At 37.1% G+C, this 18,540-nt stretch overlaps 1 protein-coding gene across 2 annotated transcripts in view; it reads left to right on the top strand.

Annotated features, from left to right (window-relative positions):
• The first annotated feature begins 299 nt into the window (after positions 1–299).
• LOC149133717 (ankyrin repeat domain-containing protein 13C-A-like) overlaps positions 300–18,540 on the top strand; it is a 331,974-nt gene continuing 313,733 nt past the window's right edge. For both annotated transcript variants that reach the window (XM_089359124.1, XM_089359123.1), the window contains exon 1: positions 300–421. In XM_089359124.1, the coding sequence (XP_089215250.1) occupies positions 316–421 (106 nt within the window). In that variant the 5' untranslated portion in view covers positions 300–315. The remainder of the gene's footprint in view (positions 422–18,540) is intronic.

Below are 18,540 nucleotides of genomic sequence, written 5' to 3'. Positions count from 1 at the left end.
TTTCTAAATCATTATTATTCTTAATATCTGATACAAATATGGCATTACTTCACGACAGATAAAATAAAAATGTACCAGAAAATATCATTAAACTAAAATTTTATGATCGTGCAATGGTGTAATTTATTATTATTTTATCTCAAAAAATTTTTTACATAGGGTCAAGATATCTGGTAGATAGTCCGGCTGAAGTTCTGTATTTGTCTCACTCACTCGTAACGTATCCAGAGTTATTACAATGATTTCTCCCTTACATGTTACTACTAAGGTATTGTCAAATCTCGTAAAAGAATTCTCCCGTGCCTCAAAACAAATATGGCCGAAGAGGAATACTTGCTACACGCAAGTGTTTTTAAAAACGATTTTCCTCGTGTCGTGGAGCTTTTAAAAACACATGATGTTGCTCAACGTGATAAACACGGTAAGAAAAATAATATATATATTTCTGATTTTCAAGGACAATTTTCAATTCAATAAAAATTTAATTGAAAGTACATTCATAACAATCGCCATTCAGATAGCAAAAGATAAAGTCAAACACATACATATATTTTATATATATATGTATTTTACACAATATATATATATATATATATATATATATATATATATATATATATATATATATATATATGTGTGTGTGTATAGATATATATATATGTGTATATATATATATGTATGTATATATACGTATATATGTATATGTATGTATATATATATATGTATGTATATATATATATATATATATATATACACACATATATATGTATGTATATTTATGTATATATATGTATGTGTATATATATATATATATATACATGTATGTATATACATACATGTATGTATATACATACATGTATATACATACATATGTATGTATATATATGTGTATATATATGTATGTATATATATGTATATATATATGTGTGTATGTATATATATATGTATGTCTATATATATACGTATGTATATATGTATATGTATGTATATATATATGTATGCATATATATATACGTATGTATATATGTATATGTATGTATATATATATGTATGCATATATATATGTATGCATATATATATATGTAAAGATATATGTATACATATATATGATATATATATATGTATATATAATGGTGACCACCTTTGTTACATGTGTGTGTGTATGTATTTTATATACATCTATCTATCTATATATAGGATATATATACTTGTGTGTGTATATATAATCATTTAAGAGCTAACTAGATAATATAAATTCAAAAATTTCCTAATGAAATGAAATAGAAAAGGACTAAACATTTACACAGTTCATTATTTTTATTATCTTCCAATTAAACTTCACTGAATCTTAATATGTGTACATATTAAAGTGGAATAGCTTGATGGCTTGCATTATATATATATATACATATATAAAAACTCTTGGATACATCTGACATATGCTCTGGAATGCATTATCAGTAATGTTTCTGAGGGTTTTAGGGAGTTTTGAGTCTTTCAAAATCAGACCCCCTTTTCCAATTGATACAGCTGGGGTTGCATCCCAGTAGCAGCAAACAACAGGTCTCTTCTCTTTAACCAAAGCCACATACTAGCCTTTCCTGTAGCTTCAGTGATGGGATTTATGACCCTACTCTTTGCTACACCAATAACTTTGCAGAACAAACTATCGAGAAAACCTCAACAATCCACTTAAATTGTCTCACAATGTACTTGTGCCGTTTTCGCAGATCCTAATATTTGGGAAACTTCCTCTCATGAACTTCTGCCATATGTTTTTCCCAGGGTACAATTGTTCTCACATGTTTACCTGTTTTGTGGATTTCAGAAGATCACTGTCTGGGTGGAGTGCTGCTGATATATGATCTAGAAACTGTTCTACGAAATCCACTCTCAACTGTAAGTTCGGAGACATGAAATGTAGGCATAGTCATTGATATTTCAGTGAATGGAGCTTCTCTCCAGCTCTGAGAAAAGTGATGCCCTCTTTCCTGGGTTAGTACTTACTGGACTAAATGGCTGTTGATATCACCTCTGCGACCACCTTAAATACTTGGTTATGTCACCTGTAATAGCAACCATTGCCTCTTGGGCAGCTGCTGAAGAAATGTTGATTCAACCCTCTTTCAGTACACATTTGTAAAGATTTGTTAGACGTCATAAAGTGTCATAGACAGCCTGGGTCAGAAATCTGATGCACTGGATGCTAGCCCACCAGAGATCTGACCAAGTGATGCTCCCCTGCTATATGTTGGCCCATTTTGTTCAGCCTTCACATTGGCTGAGTCCCACCAACGTGCTAGCTTGTACTTCTATGCCTGTATGGACTTCTTGGAGGAGGTATTGTTGCTCTTTTCCTTTGGTGCTACCAATCTGCTGGGATGGTAAGTAGCCTAGACCTGAATGCCTTATTGCCACTGCCTCAACCATTCCCCTATCCCTGCAACTATCTAGCAACACTCCACTTTCTACCTGTGCTAACTTTAATACCAGCTCCTGCTACTCTTGTGTCCTTGGAATTTCTGTACTTCATAGTTTCTTTTGTTCTGATCACTACAAACTCTTCTGCGAGGTCACTGAACAGGAGTCATAAGATGTTGGTTAAGCTGTACAGAGAGATGCCACCTAGGCTTCTTGGTAAGTTAAGCCACCTCCTCAAAAAGTGGTGATTTTCTTCTCTAAGGTTTCCACAGACAACATACTGGCATTGTATAATGACAGGTCACAAAATACTGGGCAGCGTGGCATACTGGTATACTCAAGTTTTGAAGTGACTGGGCAGTCCAGGTTTCTCAATGTTCCTAAGCCAGTTCTGAAGGTCTTTTCTGGTTCAGCAAATAGCCACTGTCCTTCAGGCTACTGTTAAAGAGTTTCCCCTAGTGCTTGACTGGTTGTTCTGTCAGAGTTGGGATGGTAGTGTCAAACTTAGTGAAGTGAAACTTTTCCTCACTTCCCCTTTTGTCAGTACAAGAGTCCTTGAAGGTTCCACTTGCAACTATAGTTTGCAGCTCACCCTTGTCCATGAGATAAGCTTCTTGAGTACTTGAAGATCTGCCTGCAACCAACAACTGTTGATGTTCTTACTGTCAGGTTATCCATGAAGGCTATTGTGTGTCAGATTTTGTCCAAGGTCCTTGGCACTTCACCACTGCTGACTTGACCACCATGTTCATGGAGAGAGTGAGAAGGGTTACTGAAATGTCAGTTATGATAGCCTTTTCCGATCTGTGCTACTCTCATGCTGTGGGTCCAAACGTGATTCTCATTTGGAAATTGTGATAATAATCCCGAATGAGGTTATTGATCTTACTGAGGACTTGGTGTTTTGAAGAACCTCATCTATCAGCTTGTATGGCATAAGTCCATAGGCATTTGTGAAGTTTAGACATAGAACTACTAGATCTTTACCTTTCTTCACCTAAGAGCTGTTTGATTGTCCCTGTATGCTCCAGGCTGTTAGGTGTTCCAACAATCCCACCTTTTTGTATCAATCATCCAGGAGAAACTTTGTTAGCCAGTGGGACACAATACTGAAGAATATCTTGTCTTCAATGTTGAGTAGTGAGATGGTCCTGAACTGATTGATTCTCTTAGAATTCTCCTTCTAAGGAATCCAAACAACCACAACATATCTCCACCAGTTGACAACTTTTGACACATATCTAACAATGATTGTAGTTATTGCTTCCAATTGGCTGTCAGTGATACCCTTTAGGTGTTGTCTGTGGGATTCTGCATGCATCTTCTGGCCTTTGTTATTTTCCAGAGGCCATTTGATTAACTGATCTACTCTGCTATGGATTTGGAGGTACAGGCACAGAGGAACTTTGCACACTGGGGTGAGTCCTGGCCATGCATCTCACCAGAATGTGATCCTTTTTGTTACACCTGATTCTTGTTGTCCAGACAGACATATCATTCTGGCCTGATTGATTTTTAGGCCATGCTGATTTTTGCATTCTTTGGACTCTGTTCATCATCCTTTTTCTTTTTGTGTGGGTCAAATTTTGTAAATCCATACTGTTGCAAATCTTTTTCTCCATCTTGCCCCAGGATCCCCTGAGGTTGTATTTCATAGGTTTGTCTGTAGCAGGAAAAAAGTTTGCAAGTTAAGTTGCTGGTCTCACTTGCCCTGAATGCTGTCTTTCTGAACTGTCAGCTAACTTTCTGGTTGTCACCAAAGTAGTCTTGGTTGTCACCTGGTCTGTTCCTGGAATTTAGTCTCAAGGCAAATCTCATTGATGCTCTGGGATGCCTCAGTAGTAATGTTTCTGGGGGTCTTAGGGGCTTTGGGTCTTTCAACAACAGACTCTTTGTCCAATTGATTCAACTGGGGCTGATCAAGATCCAGCTTGCTCCCCAGTAATAAAAACCACTGGTCTGCTTTTTTTTTATTATTCAAAACCACCTAATGGCCTTCTTTGCAAATTCAGTGACAGAATTTATAGCCTTCCCCTTTGCTGCACAAGTAACTTCATGCCCAGTCAGAGCTTTGCAGAATGAATACTCTAACAAAATACCACCAGATGATTTCAGTTGCCTTGTAATGTATCTGCTAGTTTTGGTTTCTGCTTTGCTTCACCAGTTTCTTGGTATTTGGCAAGTTTCCTCTCATAAGCCTTCTCCATATATTCTTCCCAGGGCACACTCAGTTCCCATCTGTAACAGTACTAGAAAAGAAATTCCTGGTGTAGTAGCAAAACATGGAATTAAAGGGCCAGGGCCTTACAGATAACTTGGCAAAAACCAAGATCCTGGTAAGCAAGAAAACAGACAGAACCTATTTGCTTCAGGTAAATAGCCCTGTTTGATATGTGGGAAAGATTTTGGCAGGAATTCCATTTGGTGCACCCAATGCAAGCTATGGATACACAAGTGGAATAGTAGGAAGGTTAATGAAAGAAGTAGTGTTTCTGTGCAGAAAATGTATGATATTGTTATATTAGATCATTTTAAATTTGGGTATATTTGAAAAAGTAAGGAAATGTCATTCCCATGTGTTCTCACATCACCAGACTGTTGTGAATGCGTGTGTATCCCTCCCTCCCTCCCTCCATCCATCTATCTATCAATCAATCAATCAATTTCTACCAATTATTAATGATAAATATATATAAAAGATTGACTCTTTTTAAAAAAGAGAGATTATGACTGATAAAATAATGAAAGCAATATTTACTAAGCAAGTGAGCACTATTATACTAAGAAATAATTAGACAAAATATTGTAAAAATTATTAGAATTGGGAATCAGATGTGGAAATATTATTGAGTGGCTAGCAGAAAATTGCCCGGAGGACAGTCTTTCTGCTAGTAATAATAATTATAGGAAAAAGAAAAAAAAAGAGAATATCAACTGTGGGGTATTAGTAATAAGGATTGGCATAAACATTAATAATATCTCATCCTGTAAAGTGGATGATGTTAAGAAAGGCTTCCAGCTATAGAAACCAAGCCACAACAGACAATGGAGCCTGGTGCAGTCTTCTGGCCTAGCACCTCTTGTCAAACTGTCCAACCCATGATAACATGGAAAATGGATGTTAATTGATGATGATGAATAACGTTTTAAATTTAGGAAGTAAATATGACCTAAATGGTAAAATGTGAAACAATGATTATAATACTAATGGTAAGAATAGCCCATTACATCACTGGTAACATAAACCACCAATAACACTGGTTTACAAAATTTTTTTTTTGCTCTGAGGCAAGGATGTGTGAATAGGTGTTTTTTTTTTTTTTTTTACTAATTTTGATCTGAGTTCAATTTTCTGAACAGTTTTGCTCTATCACTCCTAGTTTTTTTTTGCTTTCACATATCCCATTTTAATTAATCTGCTGATAAATTCAAAATATAATGTGTTTATTTCATCTGTTACAAAGGCATATTACAGAAAAAAATTGCAGTATAGATACAGAACATTCATGGAACTAAATTATTTTGATAATACAATACACATAAATCATAGTACAGCAGACAGTTAGAGGTGAGTTTTTTTGGATGATCTTGTATACTTTGCCTCCAGGATGTCACACAGGAGCATCCAGCAAAAGTCCCCCATCATGTTGGGGTTCCACTTGCCTTGGTAGTTGCTCTTCATCTTAGTAATATCTTGGTGGAATCTTTCTCCATGCTCATCACTCACTACTCTGAGCTTTGGAGGGAAGAAGTTGAGGTGGGAGTGGAGAAAGTAAATCTTGAGTGACATTCGACATCCCATATCTTCATAAGACTGTAACTTCTTAATACACTTTTGGCAATCTAGTACCTGTGTGTTACCAAGGAAGCCATGATAGACTAATTTTAATGCTTCCCATGCTCTCATTCCTCAAAGTCCTTATCCTTCAACCCCTTTCGGATCTGAGGTCTGATAAAGATGTCCTCCTTGAGCTTAGCAGAACTCAGAGCTGAGAACTGAGTGCACAAGTATTGGAAGGCAGCGCCATTTTTGTCCATGGCCTTCATGAAATTCTTCATTAAACCAAGCTTGATAGGAAGAGGATTTTTTTGGACACTGTGTTCACCAGGCATGAAAGTGCTCCAAGATCCTCAGTCATTCTGCTTGCAGTGCTTGAGATAAATAAAGCAACTGTACTTTGTGAAGCCTGTTTGCCTACCCATAAGGAGCCCAATGACCTTGAGGTCCCTGCAGAGAATCCACTGGTACTGGTTGTATTTGACAGCTTCCAAAAGAAGCTCCATATTGTCATACGACTCCTTCAGATGGGCTGAGTAGGCAATGGGAATGCTGGGGTATTTATTCCAATTGTGCAGGAGCACAGCAATAAGACTTCGCTTGGAAGAGTCTATGAAAAGATGCTAGTCTAAGGGATTGTGTGGGAAACCAAGGAAGGTGAAGAAGCTAGAGACATTTGTACAGTAGCACAACCTATTTTTCATGTTGAAGAATGAAGCAAAGTCCTGGTTCCGTGTCCTGAAACTGGTGATCCTAACATCTGCCTTGACCAAGTTCTACTGCTTAAGCTGGGATGCCAGGAGCTCTGACTGCTGCTTAGATAGATACAAATCACGGGCAAGGTCATTCAGGTCTTCCTGTGTGATCCAGTGGGGCTCATTGCCACTTGCTCTAGAATAAACAGAGGCATTGGCTTCAGAAGAGATCGACTTGGCAGAATCTTCCCCTGAAGGCATTTCTTCATCTGATGAAGGAAGAAGATCCTTATTTGTTGGAGGTGTAGGGACAGGGAGATCATTTGAATGGGGAACATGTCTCATAACTGAGGGAAGGTTGAGATATTTGATCTTTTTCCTAGAAGAAACATTGAAACCTGTTATATTTGTTAGACAAAAATAACAATCATCTGCATGGGACAGCAAAGATGAAGGCTGCTTTCTTGCCATTAAACCCTGCAGTTAGTCCATTGTAGCAGGGTTTACAACAGATGTGTGGGGCCCAGGATCTGTCCTGATCTCCAATTTTACAGTTAAAATAATGAAAGTAAGCAGTTCTCAGGAGGGAAGTAATTGTTTGGTGCTGTGCAACTGTTGTGAAATCCGCACACACGTAGAGTGAATTTGCCTTGTTGATACATCCTTGGTGTTTTGAAGTGCATGAAGCCTTTGTAGAGATATGTATCACAAAAATCTGGGGAAAAAAATATAAATTGATCATATATATGGTTATGTGAATTGTCACAAAATCATAATGTATATCTCAAAAACTAGAGGTGATGAGTGAAAACTGGTTTTGTATCTGAAATTGACACCCCCAAATTAGGCTAGAACAACTATTTTTGTATTTGCCTCAATTTCTCTGTAAACCAGTGTAATGATACTCCATTAAATCAGATACCAATTTAAGGGTAGAAATTGTTCTAATAGATATGTACATAGGCATCATTCTCATCTTGAAAGTGCCAATGCTATTCCGGACACCCTCACTAATTCTAATTTGCTTGTTACTCTTGCTGATGTTTATAATACTAATACCATTATTATTAAAAATAATGGGGACCATATTAGCAAAAATAATGCTAGAGATACTAATAAGAGTAGCAACTATACTGCCGATATTAAGTACTAGCTTAAAAGCCGCACTCAGTGTGGACTTTTAAGCTAGCTCCTGCAGAGGGCTAATTGGGCCTCCAGCCCAAAACTAGGTAGAGAAATAATAATAAAGCATTTATTGGTATCCTACCATCTCAGATTTATATTACATAGTATCACATTTGGAGAATTTTGTATCACTGACATTTGGAGATCACTGTAAAGCAGCAGGATAAACAATATTCTTGGTTTCACCATTTGGTGTATGAAGAGATTGTTGCCATTTCCAACTCTGGAATAACCAACATAGACCTGACCATGAGACAAGCAGTGCTGCTTGTGGTGAAGTCCGACAATTTTGAGTGATTGTCCTTGACTCTTGTTACCTGACATTCAAAGCTAACTGATACTGGAAATTGAAGTCTCTTGAATTCAAAGGGCATGTCTGTTGGAATCAGTGGTATTCTTGAAATAAACATATTTTCTCCCTTTCCTTGTCCAGTGAAGATTGTTGCTTCCAAAAGATGTGGATGCATTTGCCAGACGATTAGTCTTGTTCTGTTACACAGCTCTGGGGGTCCAAATTTCTCAAAAGCAGTTAGTGAGAAGGCATTCCAAAAGGATCCAGAGTTAAGAAATTCAGTAGTATTATTATAGAATATATATATATATATATATTGAAAAAAAAGTCGTCAGAATTTTGGAATAACTTCTTTCATTTATTTTATACATATATTAGCGCTTTCGTTTGTCTTTCGAACTTGTCAAATATAATTCTGTGAAAATACAGAGATCTAGCTTATTTATATAAAAACAGGTGTTTTTGGGGGTTTTGTTTATAACAGAACATTGTTTTGTTTTTTTGGGGTGAGGCTTTGGAGACAATGGAAGATGTATAAGCAGATAGATAGATAAATAGGCAGATAGAGAGATAGATAGATAGACTGATAGTCAGACAGATAGAGAGATGGTTGTGGTAAAAATGGTCTTTTTAAGGAATGTCAAAAAAAGAAAGAAAAAAATGTTAAAAGCTTGTTTACTACTTACTGTATTGTTTTGAGATGGTTTCTAGGGATGGTAGAAGAAGGAAGAAAAGAAGAAAGAAAAAATAGAGAATAATGAATAGAAAATATAAAGAAAACAAAAAATGTCTTCCTGTTTTTTTCTTTTGCTTTTAGTTCTTTCATTTTATATTCTTTGTCCTTTCTTTTTATATACTTTGGGTCCTATTTAGAATATATTCCTGTCATACATTCATTTATTTATTTATTTTTTATAAGGTGTAGTTCTGCATGAGAGTATATTAGTATAATCTTTGTAAATTTGAAAAATCGAATTAGTAAAATCAATTTAGTAAAAATAACTATATATATCATATCAAACATATATACATATATATACATACAAAACGTATTCCTTGTTTTTCTTTTTTCTCTTTCAAACATTTAACTTTGGGGAAAATTTTTTTATGAAGAGTAGTTCCATTGCCTTTCGGTATTGTGGATCGTCCCTTGTACATTTATAAAAGGGAAAGATTTTGAACTTTCCGTCTCCGCATATTTCCAGATGTTTACTTAATGGAATCATTCTTAGTTCTTCTTGTCGGATATGTTGCCTGTGAATTCTTGCACGTTGACAAAGTGAGTTATTCGTTTCGCCAATGTAATTTTCTATACCGTTTGGACAGGTGATGCAGTATATGAGATTTTGTGTTTTGCAGTTCATATCTGCATTTATTTAAAAAATAGATCCGTTCTTGAATTTTATGTGGGAACCACTTTCTATGTATTTGTAGTTGTTGGTATTGTTACACATTCCACATCTCCTATCACCACATTCTTTTACTATGAATTCTGGTTTAGTCTCTGATCTGAATTCTGCCCTTGTCAGGTGTTTTTTAAGGTTTTTTGGTTGGCGTCTGCTATTCCGTAAGGTGTTTTTTTCAATCAGAGTTTTCATCTTAGGGCTTTGAAGGAGTATAGGCAGGTTCGATTTTATGACGTGGAATATGTTAGTTATTCCAGGACTGTATGTGTTAATGAACGGAATCGTGTTTTCATTAACTTTTTCCTTTGGTGTCCGTAGTTGGGTGATATTCAGTTCCATCGCCTTTTTAATTCCTTCATTAATTAGGCCTAAGGGGTATTTTTGTATAGTAAGGAAGCCTTTCAGTTCGTTGAGCCTGGTTTCACGCGTTTTAGGGTCACTTACTATAGCACAGATGCATTTGGCCATGCTGTATGGGATGTTTCTTTTGATGTGTGATGGGTGACAAGAATAGAAGTTCAGTAAGAGAGAAGGTCCCACAACTCTACCGCCTTGCATGGTAGGCTTATTGGGAGCCCTCCTATCTCTCATTCGGTGACCAAATCATTTTGTCTGCCTCAGGACTCCAACTCAGGCCCGCTCTGTTCGCACTAGGCATTGATGACATCACCAAGATGGGCGTCAAGCTAGACCTCAACGTCTGGTATCTTGATGATACTTATTTAGGGGGGGGACCTCTGGGCAGGGTTCTCACCATTGCTAACATGATGGTTGGGGAGCTTGGTCACTGGGGTTTCCAAGTAAACAGCTCCAAATGTGAACTCTGGATCCTCAACCACCTGGCTTCTCAACATCAACCAACTATTGATCTTTTTTGCAGAGTCCTTCCTTTCCATTGCAGTCCCTCACCCATCGGCTTGATGCTCTCTATTTGCCCCAATCACTGACCTTGCTCTTGAGTCTGACTTCCAGTCGAAGGTGGCTGCCCTTGAGCAATTGCTGAAAAATATTGAATCTACCGAACCCCATCAAGGTTTTTTCATACTTAGGAATTACCTCTCAATCCCTAAGTTTCTATATTCACTCAGAGTCAGTTCATCTTACTGATTCCCATCGTGCCTCCAATGCTTCGACAACCTAATCTTTGAGAGACTCAAATGTTAAGTCAATGTCAGACTCTCTCCAACATCCCATGATCAGGCTTCATTGCCCAAGCAATTTGGAGGTCTTGGTCTTTGTAAGTGTTCATCCCTCTCTCTCCTCTGCTTCCTTTCCTCCACCCATGCCTGCTCCACCCTGGTGAGCAACATCCTCTCCTCTCCAACATGGACCAGTTCCAACTGGATGAAGCTCTCCAACACTGGAGGAAATTGGGCTTGTCTGCTCTTGAGAAGGTGGAGGACTGTTGGAGTCAGAGAGCCTGGGACAACATAATTTTAAAGACCACCTTTGACTCCCTCTTCATCCAGTCAGACCAGTTTTCAAGGTGCTGCTTACTGTCTGCTAGCACCAAATACTCAAGTGACTGAATTGATGCCATCCATGTGGCTAATGTTGGTGGCCTACTCAGCTTGGACAAACTTTGTGTCTCCATTGCCCTCAGAGTGGGAGCTGACATATGCACGGGTTTGATCTGTCATTGTGGAAGGCTCCTTGACTACAAAGGCCTCCTTGGCCTTTCTTGTCACCTGAATGCTGGTCGCTTCACGTGTCATACAGAGTTGAACCTGTTACTCAAGAGAAGCTTGGCCCAAGCAAACATCCCCTAAATCTTGGAACTATCTGGATTGTCCAGATGTGATGGGAAGAGACCTAACAGCATCACCCTGTGCTCCTGGTCACAAGGCAGATGCTTCTTCATTTGCTTCTTTTCACATCCTGGATACTGCAGTAAGGGTAAGATCTACAGCTTCTGTGGCTGAGTGGAACAAAATTCTGAAATATTGTGCCTGTGGCGTTTGAGACGTTTGGTGGGGTCAGACCACTTACTGCGACATTCCTGTCTTTACTGGCAACTCACCTTGCAGAGGTAACTGGTGAGGCTTGTGAGGGTGCTTGACTGTTCCAGTGCATCAGCCTCGCCATCACCCACAGCAACGCTGCAAGTGTGCTGGCATGTCTCAATAGTCATTAGAGAGGTTTCCCAGCGCCCCCAACTTTTCAACCGAAGGTGGTGAGTTGTTTCCTTTTTTTTTCCTTTTTTTCTCTTTCTCTCTCTTTTTTCTTTTTCTTTTTTTCAATTGTGTTCTCTGTTTTGGCCAGTCTTCTAGTCTGATTTTGTAAAACGGTAAATACTGTGAAGGCAATAAAAATTTTAATCATATTATATTTACTATAAAATTAATAAATAAATTATGAGTAAAGTCATTTTTAGCATGCAAATAATTAACTCCATGTTTGAAAATTTAAAAATAGTGAAAACTGACAGTTAAAATATTTGAATTTTTGTCATTTGCCTTCTCTGAGCAGCCTTACTACATGATTCAGTACTGCTCATAGAGACAAAATCAAAAAAATAAAAATATTTTATTAAATAATCTTATTATTAAAATAATTTATTCAAAAATGGACTTTAAAAAACCATACTACTAAAAATTAAGCAAAAAAATTTCATTTTTTATAAAAAATAATGTAGACTAATGAAAATAAATATTAGAACTCTTTGTATCGATTTGTGGTGTCTTTTATCTTTTGTTGTGTGTGCAACTAAGAAATAGTTTAGTTTCATATATGAGTAGTATCCCTTTAATATCATGCAAAAACTGATAAAAATTTGAGAATTAAAATTAAATAGCTTTTTGTCTAATGGATAAAATTTTACAAAACCTTTACCAATATATTTCTTTCATATTAATATCAATATAATAATTTTTAATCAAAATTAAAAGAATGGTGTGGATTCAAAGTGTCTATGCTGGGCGTTACTACCCGTCAGTTAACCAGTTTGGTCTATACATTTTTTCTCTTAACTTTTGTTCTACTGCACAAGATTTTATGTCCAAATGTAGCTTATCACGAAGCAAACATAATTCAAAAACTAAATTTGATTTCCATTAAAACTGAATTAGTGATACTGCTTGGAAAACACTGACTGCGACAAAAAAGCTACATTAAAAATATTATTCAACTCCAACCGTAGTTCAATTATATATACATACATTATATATGTATATATACTTATACACACACATAAATATATACATACATATATATATATATATATATATATACTACACTCTCTGAGTGGTTGGCGTTAGGAAGGGCATCCAGCTGTAGAAACTCGGCCAAATTTAGATTGGCGCCTGGTGTTGCCATCCGGTTTCACCAGTCCTCAGTCAAGTCGTCCAACCCATGCTAGCATGGAAAGCGGACGTTAAACGATGATGATGATGATGATAATGATATATATGCATATATATATATGCATATATATATATATGTATATATATATATGTTCGAAGGTTATAAAGGACACAGGTTCGTGTGTCACATAGCTAGCTAGAGGCGATGGCTTCTTGGAGCTAATTCACGGCAGCTTTCGTCCTAATTTTGGGACTGCCATGTTGGCTTGGCGATAACTATTAATTTCCAGTACCGCTGCCGTAGTCTCCTTTAGAGAGACTTAGAAATATTAATAACTCTATTTCTGAAAACCAGTGGATAGATTCCACTGAAATTAGATAAATAACCTTCGAGCAGATGGTCAGCAGCGCCGCCTGGCTAAGGCTTGGCTACTCTGCATTGACAAGGGGCAACACCCTGAAACTAGTCTAGTCTGCAGATGCCAAACCAGCAGGGGGACACTGCTGACCTCCCCTGTTCGAAGGTTATAAAGGACACAGGTTCGTGTGACACATAGCTAGCTAGAGGCGATGGCTTCTTGGAGCTAATTCACGGCAGCTTTCGTCCTAATTTTGGGACTGCCATGTTGGCTTGGCGATAACTATTAATTTCCAGTACCGCTGCCGTAGTCTCCTTTAGAGAGACTTAGAAATATTAATAACTCTATTTCTGAAAACCAGTGGATAGATTCCACTGAAATTAGATAAATAACCTTCGAGCAGATGGTCAGCAGCGCCGCCTGGCTAAGGCTTGGCTACTCTGCATTGACAAGGGGCAACACCCTGAAACTAGTCTAGTCTGCAGATGCCAAACCAGCAGGGGGACACTGCTGACCTCCCCTGTTCGAAGGTTATAAAGGACACAGGTTCGTGTGTCACATAGCTAGCTAGAGGCGATGGCTTCTTGGAGCTAATTCACGGCAGCTTTCGTCCTAATTTTGGGACTGCCATGTTGGCTTGGCGATAACTATTAATTTCCAGTACCGCTGCCGTAGTCTCCTTTAGAGAGACTTAGAAATATTAATAACTCTATTTCTGAAAACCAGTGGATAGATTCCACTGAAATTAGATAAATAACCTTCGAGCAGATGGTCAGCAGCGCCGCCTGGCTAAGGCTTGGCTACTCTGCATTGACAAGGGGCAACACCCTGAAACTAGTCTAGTCTGCAGATGCCAAACCAGCAGGGGGACACTGCTGACCTCCCCTGTTCGAAGGTTATAAAGGACACAGGTTCGTGTGTCACATAGCTAGCTAGAGGCGATGGCTTCTTGGAGCTAATTCACGGCAGCTTTCGTCCTAATTTTGGGACTGCCATGTTGGCTTGGCGATAACTATTAATTTCCAGTACCGCTGCCGTAGTCTCCTTTAGAGAGACTTAGAAATATTAATAACTCTATATATATATATATATATATATATATATATATATATATATATATGCATATATATATGCATATATATATATATGCATATATATATATATATATATATATATATATATATATATGCATATATATATATATATATATATATATATATATATATATATATGCATATATATATATGCATTTATATATATATATATATATATATATATATATATATATATATATATGCATATATATATATGCATTTATATATATATATATATATATATATATATATATATATATATATATATATGCATATATATATATGCATTTATATATATATATATATATATATATATATATATATATATATATATATATATATATATGCATATATATATATGCATTTATATATATATATATATATATATATATATATATATATGCATATATATATATGCATATATATATATATACATACAACTACATATATATATATATATGCATATATATAAATTCAAAAGGGGATAAAACTCTTTTACAAGAATTTTATCAAGAAGCCAGTGTGTAAAAAAATTCCTAAGGGAAATTTCTATTCCCAAAGGCCTTCTTTCATTACGCAAAAGAAACAGCCTCAGTACGCTGCAAGATTGGACCCCTCTTCGAAAAGGATGGCTCCCTCACAGACAGTCCAACTAGGATCAGTGAGGTACTGAATGAGCAATTCAAAAGTGTCTTCACCACTCCATTGGAGCACAGACAAGTGAACAAACCAGTGGACTTCTTTGCTACCTCCCCTATAACCAGTGAGGCAGTTACGATGGAATACATCAACATTAGCGAAGAAGATGTACTACTAGCTATACATGAAGTGGACACAAACTCAACTGCTGGCCCTGATGGTTTCCCAGCAATCCTCCTTAAATCGTGTAAGCATGCCCTGGCAAAACCCCTCCAGATCCTCTTCCAGAGCTTTCTCGCAAACGGAAGACTGCCAAGCAAGCTGAAGGAGGGAATAATATGCCCAATCCATAAAGGGGGAAGCAGAGCAGATGCCAAAAACTATAGGCCTATCTCTCTGACTTCACACATCAGCAAAGTCATGGAAAGGATAATCAGAGGAAAACTAATCGCATTCCTTGAAGAAAATAAATTGCTGAGTGATACCCAACATGGCTTTCGACCAGGTAGGAGCTGCCTGACCCAGCTCTTACAACATTACGACTGGGTGTTGAGGCAGTTACTCAACAACTCAAATGTGGACGTAATATACCTTGATTTTGCAAAAGTTTTTGACAAAGTGGATCATGGTGTGATATGCCACAAACTGCGTGATCTTGGCATAGCTGGAAAACTTGGAGAGTGGTTACATGACTTTCTGAAAGATAGAAGTCAGGCAGTAGTGGCTAATGGAGCCACCTCTATGAAAACACAAATAATGAGCGGTGTTCCACAGGGCACTGTCTTGGGACCATTGCTTTTTATAGTCGCTTTCTCAGATATGCCTTCAAGTGCTAGGATAGCCACTCTTGCAAGCTACGCAGACGATACAAAAGTCTCGCAGAAAATACAGAACTCCAGTGATGTTGCACACCTGCAGCAGGAATTGGACTCAGTTTACGGATGGGCTGAGGACAATAATATGCAGTTTAATGCTGAAAAATTCCAAGCCCTGCGCTACCAACGTCCAAAACTGAATATGAAACTTACAGAGTACACTGGTCCACAGGGAATTTCAATCCCAGAGCCTAAATCAGTGAGAGACCTGGGTATCGACATGAGTGATGATACCTCTTTCCAAGTGCACATTACCAGAATGGCAACAAAGTGCAGACGATTGGCTGGATGGATCCTGAGAACATTCAGAACCAGAGATAAGGAAACCATGATGATTCTCTGGAGGACATTCGTGCTCAGCCGCCTGGATTACTGCTCACAGCTGTGGTCACCAACCAGTCTGAAATTAACAGCAGACCTTGAAGCAATCCAGAGGAGATTCACAAAGAAGATTGTCTCAGCTACTGGGAAAGGCTGAAACAGCTAAGACTCTACTCCCTGGAGAGAAGGCAGGAGAGGTATGCAGTAATATACATCTGGAAGATCCTGGAAGGAATTGTGCCAAATTTTGGCATTGAAAGCTACACCAATGCCAGAACGGGACGACACTGCATAGTGCCAAAGATCCCAGCAATGCCATCGCGCTTCAGGACCAGTTACTGCAACAGCTTGGGATTCAGGGGCCCACAGCTTTTTAATATTCTCCCAAAGAGCCTGAGGAATCTGCACAAAGTAGATGTAGGAGTTTTTAAATCAAAGCTGGACCTCTTCCTATCGAGAGTCCCAGATGAACCTACCTCGCGGCAGGAGGTGCAAATGAGGGTTGCTAAATCAAACTCCATTCTTCACCAAGTGCCACATATTGTAAGAGGCTCCCTGTAATAACAGTGTAGCAACACGGTGGTGCATCAGCATGGCCGCAGCTCTAAGCTGAAACTTTAAAAAAAAAAAAAATATATATATATATATATATATATACACATATATGTATATATATGTATGTGTGTATATATATATATATATATATATATATATATATATATATATATATATATATATATATATATATATATATATATATAAGCAATGTTAATTCTCTAAATTAGGTATTAACAGTAACTGCACGATAAAGTGAAGTATATTGCCACTTAAATGTGGCTGACCCCTAGGGGTGGATGTTACTGTTGCTTTTAGCCCCAGGAGGACATCTCCTCCAGCTGGCTTATCGACACACTTCTGTGTCCTGTTTGTTTTGCCAAGGGAAGTTATCCCTCTCATCGTGTATATATATATATATATATATATATATATATATATATAATATAATATAATATAGGATAAATTCTTTATAAGAATTTATCAAGTAGTCTGCGTGAAAAAAACCTCATAATGAAAAAATAACGAAAAATTTCATAATGAAAAAATTCATCGTTTCTTCATAGATATATTTAATTATATATAAAGGGCATTAACTGTGTATTAATGCCTCACGCTATCGAGGGACTAAATAAGTAAAAAAACTACCAAAAATAAGCAACATATTTACCGAAAGCGAGGGAATGCAGCTTTTCAAAATTTATCTCGTAAAAACATTTAACTCAACGGTAGACCACTGGTTTCTCAATCAAATACAGAAAAAACTGTGACGTAACCTGTATTCTTTTGTTCATCAGTACACGTATGGTCAAGATATATAAAAATAAACAAGAATCAACCTACCACAATGTAGCCATCACAGCAACGATGACTTTTGTTCACAATTATATATCCCTGAAAGAGATTTGAATTTATCGTCTCCGATGGTCAGGTCACGTTTGTCGGATGAATGAACACCACCTTCCCAAGATCTGTCTCTACGGTGAACTGTCCGAAGGAAAACGCCCTCGTGGAGCCCCCTTGAGGCGGTACAAGGACCAACTCAAATCAACCTTGAAAAGCACCAACATCGACCCCGCACACTGGGAGGATAACCCATCAAAACGGGTTCAGCGGACTTCGAGAAAGCCCGAGTCGCAAGAGCTGAACTCAAGAGACGGGAGAGAAAGCAGCGCCTTCTCCTTCCCAAACCAACCCCTTCTATCCCTTGTCCACAATGTCCCCGTATGTTTCATGCAACCCTTGGATTGCGGAGCCATCTGCGATTCAAACACCCAGGAAAATGAACTGGATTGCAAGCTCGGAAACACGAGACGCAGCCAACTACTACAACTATGTATTATATATATTAATTATATATGTATTATATATATATATTATATATATATTTGTATATATTATGTATATATATATATATATATATATATATATATATATATATATACATATATATATATATACATATATATATATATATATATATATATATATATATATATATTATATATGTATTATGTAAATATTATATATATATATATATGTATTATATATATATTACTAGCAGTATAACCCGACGTTGTTCGGGTGTGACTTATTACGCCATCTACGATAAGTCTTG

Source organism: Octopus bimaculoides, chromosome 10, assembly GCF_046866305.1.
Source record: "Octopus bimaculoides isolate indiv1 chromosome 10, ASM4686630v1, whole genome shotgun sequence".
Lineage (NCBI taxonomy): Eukaryota > Metazoa > Mollusca > Cephalopoda > Octopoda > Octopodidae > Octopus > Octopus bimaculoides.
The sequence above is the reverse complement of the archived record's forward strand: the minus strand, read 5'-3'. Positions and strand labels throughout refer to the sequence as shown.